The 11,260-nt window shown below is 43.8% G+C and overlaps 1 protein-coding gene across 1 annotated transcript; it reads left to right on the top strand.

Annotated features, from left to right (window-relative positions):
* The first annotated feature begins 4,358 nt into the window (after window positions 1-4,358).
* LOC121549010 (myristoylated alanine-rich C-kinase substrate) lies at window positions 4,359-7,809 on the top strand. The gene is made up of 2 exons (XM_041860777.2): window positions 4,359-4,707; window positions 5,908-7,809. Exons 1-2 carry the CDS (start codon window positions 4,612-4,614, stop codon window positions 6,607-6,609), a joined length of 798 nt encoding a protein of 265 aa, XP_041716711.1. The 5' UTR covers window positions 4,359-4,611; the 3' UTR covers window positions 6,610-7,809.
* The last annotated feature ends 3,451 nt before the right edge of the window (window positions 7,810-11,260 follow it).

The raw sequence follows: 11,260 nt of genomic DNA, 5'->3' as shown, positions 1-11,260 counted from the left end.
CTATCTCTTAGATATGTCTTCTAATTCTCTGGCTCGATCTGTACTCAGCGTGGCTGAAGGGAGATCTTGAGCAAGAAAGAGAGGAGAAGCAGGACTGTGGACACAGGTTTCCATCAGGTCCGCTTTGGTTAGGAAGACGTGTTTTTGACAGATGTGTTTTCTAACTCTTTGGCTCGGTCTGTACTCAGCATAGCTGAAGGGAGATCTTGAGCTAGGAAGAGAGGGAAAAGCAGGACTATGGACAGGGTTTCCACCAGGTCCGCTTTGGATAAGAAAACATATTTTGTGGCATGAATCCTGACTGACAGGGTCAGTACAGTAGAGGCATGCGTTGATTACAGAATGTGAGGTCATCTATCTGCTTGTTCAGTTAGTATGACTCATGTTTTTGTTCCTGCCCACTAATCTCTGGGATTCCATTGAGTGAGTGAGGCGGTCTACCGCGTTCACAATGTAGAGTGACACTTGATGTCATTCCATTAGTGGTCGGTAGTGTTTTCACAGGATATTGAGGCACATCTATCTGCTAGTACAGGTTAGTATGGCTTCTATTCTGGTGATCTGCCCACTAGTCATTGGCATTGCCATTGGACTAGGTGGGGCGGGTCTTTAACCGATGACGCGGTATATTGTGACGCCCGTAGGGGTTTTTAGTTGCAGTACTGCGGGACTCGGTTGCAGCCATTGCTAGGCCTGACTTTCTCGTTTCGATGGGAAGTGTTAGGCTCGGCAGGGAGTACATTTTGGGAGCGCTACGCTCCGCCTTAAACCACTAGGGAGCAGAGCTCCCCTGGGGGCGGAGCTCCACGATATAGAACGATTAGTTACCGGAGTGTAACTCCAGTTCTATGAGTGGAGCGGAGCCCCATAGGACTTAAGGCCCTGCCGACCCTCTCTAGTCTCGCTGAAGAAAAATATCTCGGGAGGCTGATTGAGGGGAGGTATCCCCTCTTATAGGGACACCTGTACTCCTATTGGCTGTAGGTGTGTGCATAATTTTGTCTCAGGCTGCTGCTGCCTTAGGGCAGAGGGTAAACCACTAGGAGCAGAGCTCCCCTATGGGGCTCCGCTCCACTCATAGAACTGGAGTTACACTCCGGTAACTAATCGTTCTGCATAATGCCAAAAGTAAGCACCTTCCTCAATTAGTCAACGAGGAGTGCCCTCAGCATTGTAGATTCCGTGGATGATTTGGCCTCATTACGGTCAGCATCTACCCCTATGACCACTGAATCGCCGCGTCATATCATGCTCATTGACTGTAATGAAATATCCATCGACTCAAAAACCTAACTTCCTGAAAATACATCTCACCACCGTTCTCGCTCTAGTACACTCAATGATTTATCTCGTTCGCGCTCCACAGGATTGTATGGATTTTTGCATACCGCTTCCTTCCTTACTCTGCTGAGACGCTGACGGTCGTCCTCTCCCTGCAGCTTTGACTTCACCTTTGTATGTCAGATTACCATGGAAACATGAAGATTCCCAGCGACAAGACAAGAGAGGAGAACACTGATATCTGATCTTAGAAAAGAGGAAAAGTGCATTTAATATGTCCAAATCCGATTATTTTCACAGACTTCACGGAACTGACTGCAATAAGTATTGCAATCAATAAGTGGGAAAAAACAATTAGACCATGTTGGCTAGGCTACATGTTAGAATTTCCACAGCAATGTTTGAAACCAATGACTTCAAGCATGTAGGTAGTGAAGGTTATTGCGTTTTAGATTTGATTTATGCAGTGTTCACAAACTATCTGAGTTATTGGAAGGTTTTAGTTCCCTGTGCGAAATTTCACTTGAAAGACCCTCCAAATCGGAATTACAAGTAGGAAACTCGGGAAAAAATGTTGATGCCGAGTTGTGACGTTTCACCACTGACCTTTCCAGCCAAAAGATGGCAACAAATCCATTTTGGACTATTACAACCATATCAATATAGATAGGCTAATGTCGCTAGTTTGACCATATTGTCAATGTTAAGCTAGCTATCTTATCAAGCTAAATCTTATTGGTTGAAGAATTGTTCCTACTTTAAAAGCACTTCAACAAAAGCATGTCTGATGTACAACTTCACACATCCCAGTTTCACATTCCCCACGAACACATGAAGCCAGCATTAAGCCTTTCGCCCCTCCCTCTCGTTTGTTTTTGGAATAACGGGTCACTTAAATATTTTCTGTTCAGTCAATTTATTACATATAGCCTACACACGGTGTTCATTGAGGGCAAAATTGCACCATAATTTCTCATGGCTACAACATCATTGAATTAATGAATAACCTTTTAATATTTCACTATAAGGCCATACTGTACAATAAATAGATTAATACACTACATGATGAAAAAAATATATACCAGTAACATACACTTCATGACCAAAAGTATGTGGACACTTGCTTGTCGAACATCTCATTCCAAAATCATGGGCATTAATATGGAGTTGGTCCCCCCTTTGCTGCTATAACAGCCTCCACTCTTCTGGGAAGGCTTTCCACTAGATGTTGGAACATTGCTGCGTGGACTTGCTTGCATTCAGCAACAAGAGCATTAGTGAGGTCGGGCATTGATGTTGGGCGATTAGGCCTGGCTCGCAGTCGGCGTTCCAATTCATCCCAAAGGTGTTCGATGGGGTTGGCTCGCTTTGTGCACGGGGGCATTGTCATGCTGAAACAGGAAAGGGCCTTCCCCAAACTGTTGCCACAAAGTTGGAAGCACAGAATTGTCTAAAATGTCATTGTATGCTGTAGCATTAAGATTTCCCTTCACTGGAACTAGGGGGCCTAGCCAGATCCATGAAAAACAGCCCCAGCCCATTATTCCTCCTCCACTAAACTTTACAGTTGGCACTATACATTCGGGTAGGTAGCGTTCCCCTAACATCCGTCAAACCCAGATTCGTCCGTCAGACTGCCAGATGGTGAAGCGTGATTCATCACTCCAGAGAACGCGTTTCCACTGAGTCCAATGGCGGCGAGCTTTACACCACTCCAGCCGACACTTGGCACTGCGCATGGTGATCTTAGGTTTGTGTGTGGCTGCTCAGCTATGGAGACCCATTTCATGAAACTCCCGACGAACTGTTCTTGTGCTGACGTTGCTTCCAGAGGCAGGTTGGAACTTGGTAGTGAGTGTTGCAACCGAGGACAGAAGATTTAAAGATTTTTACGCGCTACCCGCTTCAGCACTCGGCTGTCACGTTCTGTGAGCTTGTGTGGCCTACCACATTGTGGCTGAGCCGTTGTTGCTCCTAGATGTTTCCACTTCACAATAACAGCACTTACAGTTGACCTGGGCAGCTCTAGCAGGGCAGAAATTTGACGAAATGACTTGTTGGAAAGGTGGCATCCTATGACGGTGCCACGTTGAAAGTCACTGAGCTCTTCAGTAAGGCCATTCTACTGCCAATGAATGGCTATGGAGATTGCATGGCTGTGTGCTCGATTTTATACACCTGTCAGCAACGGGTGTGGCTGAAATAGCCGCATCGACTTTTGTATATATAGTGTATGTTGTGCTATTATATGTGACTGAGATTAACTTATTACAAGATGGTATATGGCTGAAAGGTGGGTTTAGGTGTCCCCCCTTTACATGTATTTTATCAATACATGATTGTTTCACAAAAGCAGTATTTATTCAAAATGAAAAACAGCCACCACTAAATAGCCTACCTACTATATGTGCACTGTCTGTGTCAAGTGAATGGGGTGTATTCTGAGCACGTTCTGAAAGTGGAAGCTCAATGAGCCAAAACCAATTTCTGCCTAAAGCAAATGCTGATTCCTCATAATCAAATGAGTGTACATAATTGAGATGAAATTGTTACAAACACCCTCAAACATGTATCATAATGAATCAATAATTAGGTATCACTTTGTTAGGAGTGATTAGAATGCCTTTCAAACCTCTGCGCACACCATCAATTCCAAAATTATCCTCCAAAATTATCCGCTAGAGTCCAGTATTTTTTATTTGGTAATTTTGAAAGGAAAATTTGTCGCCACGACAATATTTTTTTCTTCTGATTTGTTACAATCTGCTAAAAATCCATTGTTCACTCGTTTTTAAAGCCTTGCCCACTTTCTATGTGAGGGCTCTGATTCGCTGGATCTGAGCGCGGATGCCGTCATCATTTGGGATGCCCATTCATCTGGGCCACGTTCAGTAGGACCCAACGTTTTGGAACCTTCAGATAGAAATAGCCGATGTAGAACACACATGCCTCTCTGATATGTAGAATGAGGGACCACCAGCTCTATTCGTTGCATTTCTATCTGCAACGTTCGAGAACGTTTGGCAACTGAATGTAGCCCTGTGCACTTGGGCGTTGGACTCCGCATCTTATTAGCACGGGAAATTTCTCCATTTTCCACCCTGTCTACAGCGACATAGCCACAAATCTGGGATTTTTTATGACTTCTCTTCACTTGGCAGGTATTTTCTGCAATTTTCCTATTTTGTTTACTGCGACTGGACTTTGATTACTTGTCCAGTAAACGTTTCAAAGAGGAGCCTTCGCAAAGTGCTTGCATTTAAGAAAGAGTCTAGTAGTGGTCTTTGTTCGTTTTTTGGATCGGTTGAGTTTCTTTGTTGGAGCGAAAGCATGGGAGCGCAATTCTCCAAGACAGCTGCAAAAGGCGAAACCGCGGTTGAAAAGCCAGGAGAGGCTGCCGCTTCACCAACCAAGACCAATGGACAGGTAATTGATATTTAAAAAAATATTTGTATCCGAGTTAAAGGAAATATAGATATACGGTTGGTTTGCGCAAAGGTTCTCTCGGTGCGTTATTGTGTTGTGGGCACTTATGAAGACGCACGACTGGCTGATGTTATTGGAGCAAACAACCACGATTGGAATAAATTGATTCTAAAGATTCTATACTATTTCATCAAACATTTGATCATTGATTTGAAATGCAATTTCTAAAATTGTTTCATTATTACAAGTCCAAACTGATTTGGATAATTATTTGGAGACAAATTCCGTAAAGTGTTCACTCGTTTTCATTGATTAATTTTGATGTGTGGGGTGTTCGACACGTTTACAGGGGGGAAGTCTTTGTTTGAAATTTCGAATTGTGAGAGCGGAAATTGGTATCACATTGTTGGACCATATGTAGCCATGTGTAGTTAAATGGATCAATCAAGTTTTAATCATGTTTGAATCAAAAACTTAATTGAAAATGAGCACTAATCTAATAACTTGAGGCAATCGGTGGGTGAATGGGGGAGATGCACGACGCCAACAATGGCTTGCCATGGTCTAGCTAGCTAACTCCAACACGCCTTTTGTTACAGATGCTCGAGTAGAGAGCAGGGATGGTTACTACCACACAAGCAGGGGAGCCACATTTGATAATGCGCCCTTTCTGTAACTGGTATTATAAGTGTTGGAATGGATGGTGTTGGAAGTGATATTGATAAAGATGATGGTTTTAGGGTTCTGGTTCTTCTGAGTTTTTGGGGTATTCATCTGAACGGTGATCTGGTGTATTAATGAGCATCTGCTGTTTAATGAGCAGATGCTTTGCTTTGGCGCGTCGGTGTCGGAGAGACTGGCAGACGCGCATCGCCCCCTAGCGAACCATCCGAAACGGTGTCTCCCTCCTCTCATTGCTGGAGGCGGCTCATTCTCGCCCATGATTACGGGGACATTGTTTCAATCATGCATTTCAAAAATTAATTCTGTATTGAATTTGTAACTCGCAAAGCAATTAGCCTGCCGACGCCCGTGCGTAAAGGCCCAATGATACTAAACATTAGACAGGGCTGTATGCTTTTGTCCCGATTGATTTGTGTGGTGTCTACTGCCCCTTGTGTCACTGAGTGACAATGGTCCATATCACACGTTATATTCCACGCTTGCTTTTTATGTGATGTTAATGGTCTTTGTCTTTAGGAAAATGGCCATGTGAAAGTGAACGGGGATGCCTCTCCTGCGGCTGCAGAGGCAGGCAAAGAAGAGGTGCATGCCAATGGTAGTGCCACGGCTGAGGAGGCTCCAAAAGAGGAGGCTGCGACCGCAGAGGCTGCACCCGCAGCAGCGGCAGTAGAAGGGGAAAAGGCAGAGAATGCAGAGGCTGTGTCTCCAGCAGCCGAGGGTGAGGCAGCTAAACCGGAGGAGGGTGCCACGCCTTCAACCAGCAACGAGACCCCCAAAAAGAAGAAGAAGCGCTTCTCCTTCAAAAAGTCTTTCAAGCTTAGCGGTTTCTCCTTCAAAAAGACCAAAAAGGAGACGGGCGATGGGGCAGAAGGTGAGGAGGCCGCTGCGTCCACCGAGGAGGCCAAGGATGAGGCAGCCGAGACCCCAGAGGCCGCCGCCGAGGGGGAAGCCAATACTGTAGAGGGAGAGGCCAAGCCTGCTGCTGCTGGGGAGGAATCTAAGGAAGCAGCAAGCCCCACAGAGGCCAAGCCGGAAGAAACTGCAGCAGCAGCACCCGCTGAGGAGGCCAAGGCAGCCCCAGCCGCCGAGGAGCCAAAAGCAGAGGAGAAGCCAGCTGAGCCTGCTGCGGAGGCACCCAAAACGGAGGAGGCTGCACCTGCAACAGAGGCCGCATCCAGTCCAGAGGCCCCCGCTGCCGCCGAGGCCGCTGCTGAGTAAAGCCGGAAACGCAAAGAGCAAAACAGAAGAAATAAAAAAAGCTGAAAAAAGATAATCAAGAAACATTTCCCTGTTTGTATGTTGGAGTGGTGCCAGTTCCTGGCTTTGGAGAACTTGTCTACAACCAGGGATATTTTAAAGCTTTTCTTTTTTTTGTTTTCCCTTCCCCCTCCACAAAACCCATCTTGGTCCATTGTTACTCCCATTCCAACGGGCAGAGAGGTGGGTTGCTTAGAAACGTAATATTACAGAAAAAATACATCCACACTCTGCCATATATTTTTTGCATCAGTATTAAACGTTTTTTGTTGTTACATTTTTATACAAAATGTAAACTTGTCAAAATGTATGGACATGCCCATGGTATGAAGGAGGTGGGGTATGTAAATGAGTTGAGATGTAAATGAAGGGGTTTTTGGGGTGGGCGGGGGGAGAATTGGAGGTTGGGAATTGTGCCACATACTATAATGTAAAGAGTGGTCTTAAAAAAACGAGAATGAAACAACCAACATCTATGTACCACGAGATTACCATGCGGTTTACAACACTAAGTCATTTTTACTATGAGACTACAAAAAATACAATTCCCAGAGCTAGGTTTAGAAAATCGTTTTTTTTTTTTTTTTTTTTTAAATCATAGGAGCTTTTCACTAATCTCATTAGCTGTACCAGTCAGTGATTCAGTAGAAATACAAGTTGTATAGGCTTTATTGTTTATTGCTGGTTTTCTGACCTTAATAAAGTGTAAGTATGTATAGGCGGGGTGTTTTTAACTATGATTATTGTACAAATGAAATCTTGATCTCAAGAAGCACATGAAGTTTGCAGCTCTATCCACCCGCTCATTTTTGTAAGATAACAGAAACAAATTAATCCTGGACGACCTTTTCAGCAATTTTGAACTCAACCAAGCTGTGATAAGTGGAATGGTTACTGTTTATATACTGTGGTATGTTTTGATTACAGCAGACAATGCTTTTTTCAGTGGTCTTTGACAAATTAAGGAATCTCTATCAGATGCAATGTTTATGTAGCATCTTATCTCTTTCTTTTCTTTTGTAAATACTGGAGAAGCTTTGACCAATTTGACTTAGAGATGGAATGTAACTTTGCTTAAAAAATGCTATTAAACTCCTGCTTAAAGTGTTCTAATTTTATGTGAGCACACTAAAAGCAAAAATAAATGTGAATAAAATTTGAGCCGCATCTGTCTTTTCATTTGATCAGTTTCTATTCCTTTTAAGCTGGAATCTGCAATAGGGGGAAACGGCGCCACTAGCCGCCCCACCACCCTTGTTTCTGTTGCCAACCTGAGGAGCGTCGCGCATTATGCTTAAATAAATTGCAGTACATATTGTGCTATTCTAGCGCGTGTGCAAACAGTGTTTGTTGTAATGTCACAAATGGACGTGGCTTTCACCATTAAGGAGTCCAGCTTTAACCATTAGGATGGAGGTGGTAAGTTGGTAGTTGAGTGTTCTAACTGGTAAATTGATCAGTAATTTCAACATATAAGTAATTTTAGCATACTTAGCTGTGTTTTCACAGGCATCCCAATTCAGATTTCCCCTGACTAATTTAGCTTTTGACCATTCATTTCTTTTTCGGAGCTAATCAGATTGGTCAAAAAAAATGGTCTGCCTGTTTAAATGCAGCCATAGTGTGTTAAAACTAATTTTGTATTCAGGCTAACAACTGCCAACTTTTCTATATACTCAAACATTACAGTATGATTGCAGAAGCACCTTGCCGCAACAACACCAAGAGGGTTTCCCCTAGGATTTGAACGAATGACGTTACAGCAGGTCACAGCCAGTGTCACTGCCCCTCAGTTATCTACAGAAGTCCAACATGGAATACTCAATGGTTCGGACAAATCTATTTCACCTAGCAAGTATTATACAACTATCATCAACTAGTCCTAACTTGTTCGAAGCCTTTTAAAATCAATCATGGACCAGAATACATGCATTTGTCACAGCGATCAGGTTTTTTTTGGTTGCACATTCCATCATTATTAGTTTAGTGCTATTCCACACCCCCAACATGATCACATGCAGCCTACATCACTGAATTCTCACTGGTGTTAAATATGTTGACATTTGCAATTGAATGATGGTGTGAGATCGTAGAACAATAGTTACTCAGTAACTGGTACAATGCCAATGGAAATTATTTAAAAAATATCAGTGAAGACCTTTTGAGCAGCTCATTGTTGTAAAAAGAGACCCTCAAGGCACAGACTAAATACTTTGCAATGAAGTTGAACAATGAATGATGTACAGCCCCACCCAAGACATTGAAAGAAACCATCAACACAGTGGTTTGATTTACTAAGGCTTGCTTGATGCTACACTTGGATAATGAAATATGCTTATGGATTTTGTTTCAGGGCCAGGTGTCCCTCACAGGTGAGACCACACGTAACCTCGAAGTTTGCAAGACACCCATGTTTTGCAACTAAAATGAACCTATTTTAGAGTAGCTGGGCTAACACCTGGCTGTAGGCCTACAGTGCAACAACACTGTACATGTTACTAGTAGGCTAAGTTTATGTAATTAAAATCTAGATATACTGTCAGCAAGTCTAAAGTGTACACAACTCGATTAAAGATCTTCAGGGTTGTATTAGCAATCGTGACGGTTCAAATAAATAGGCCAAAATGGTACCTTAGGCTATAACAACTAGTGCTATTTACATTTTAGTCATTTAGCAGACGGTCTTATCCAGAGCAACTTACAGTTAGTGAGTGCATACATTTTCCATACTGCTATGTGGTCTCCAACGCAATCATCAAATTTGCTGACAACACAACAGTGGTCGGCCTGATTACCAACAACTATGAGACAGCCTACAGTGAGGAAGTGAGAGTCCTGGGGGAGTGGTGGCAGGAAAATAACCCCTCCCTCAACATCAACCAAATGAAGGAGCTGATCGTGGACTACAGGAGACAGCAGAGAGAGAGCACGCCCCCATCCACATCGACGGGTCCGCAGTGGAGATGGTCAAAAGCTTCAAGTTCCTCAGCGTGCACATCACTGAGGACCTGAAATGGTCCCTTCACACAGACAGCATGGTGAAGAAGACGCAGCAGCTCCTCTTCATCCTCAGGAGGCTGAAGAAATTCAGCTTGGCCCCTAAGACCCTCACACATTTCTACAGATGCACCATTGAGAGCATCCTGTCGGGCTGTATCACCGCCTTGTGCGGCAATCGCACCGCGCGCAACCGCAGGGCTCTCCAGAGGGGGCACACTGCCCTCCAGGACATCTATAGGACATCTACAGCACCCGGTGTCACAGGAACGCCAAGAAGATCAAGGACCACAGCCACCGCCTGTTCACCCCGCTACCATCTAGAAGGCGGAGACAGTACAGGTGCATCAAAGCAGGGACAGAGAGACAGCTTCTATCTCCAGGCCATCAGACTGTTAAACAGTGATCACTAGCCAGCCTCCGCCCAGTACCCTGGCCTGAACCTTAGTCACTGTTCTAGCCGGCTACCAACTGGTACTCTACCCTGCAGCTTAGAGACTGCTGCCCTATGTACATAGAGCCACTGAACCCTGGTCACTTTAATAATGTTTACATACTGTTTCCCCCACTTTATACTGTATGTATATACTGTGTTCCACAGGAGGTTGGTGGCACTTTAATTGGGGAGGACGGGATCATGGTAATGGCTGGAGCTGAATGAGTGAAATAGTATCAAATACTATGTGTTTGATACCATTCCCTTTATATTATGAGCCACCTCCCCTCAGCAGCCTCCACTGCCGGTATTCTAGTCATGGCTCATCCTATATAACACATTTTTAGAGTTTTCCGTTTTTTTTTATTGCTAGATATTACTGCACTGTTCGAGCTAGAAACATAAGCATTTCACTGCACCTGCGATAACATCTGCAAATCAATGTATGCGACCAATACACTTTTGATTTTTGGATGAAAATAACAGGCAGCATTACATCGCCATCATGTGGCTGCCATGCAATGCATCACAACAAAAAAATCCCTAGTGGAATTTGTATCGATTTGATTTTGGAAGAACTGACAATGCATGTTTAAAAATACATTGTTTAGAAATAATAGAGTAAAACATCCGTATATATTGGGTTACGATAGGGTTACAGTTGAACTAAGCTCATGGCATTTGTCATGCAAGCCAACGTGGATCTCTGGAGAAGACCAGGCTACCAACACCAGGTATTTCCCAAACTCCTCTGGCCACTGCTTGTCTCCGATGTACCTCTTTCAACAGTGTAGCCTGATGTTTATAGTGTAGTCTGTATCCTGGTGTACATACTGTATGTGTATTGTGTAAATTCTTTGTCATATATCTCGTTTAATGTCCGTCTGTATATTGTTTGTGGCAGCACCATTTCACAGTCAAATTCCAGTACATGCATATAAAAGGTGATTCGGATTCTGAGTGCCTTGGAGGTGGAAGGAATAGTGATTGCTTTGCCATCCAGATCACAGAAGGCACAGGGTGGCGAGTACCTGTCAAGTGAGCCGGCAGCAATTTATTTGTTATTTTTATTTGACCTTCATTTAACTAGGCAAGTCAGTTAAGAACAAATTCTTATTTACAATGACGGCCTACACCGGCCAAACCCAGACGACGCAATGAACCCCATCGTCTTATAGC

This window comes from Coregonus clupeaformis, chromosome 33 (assembly GCF_020615455.1).
Source record: "Coregonus clupeaformis isolate EN_2021a chromosome 33, ASM2061545v1, whole genome shotgun sequence".
In the NCBI taxonomy this organism is placed as follows: domain Eukaryota; kingdom Metazoa; phylum Chordata; class Actinopteri; order Salmoniformes; family Salmonidae; genus Coregonus; species Coregonus clupeaformis.
This window is presented reverse-complemented; position numbering and strand designations above follow the sequence as displayed.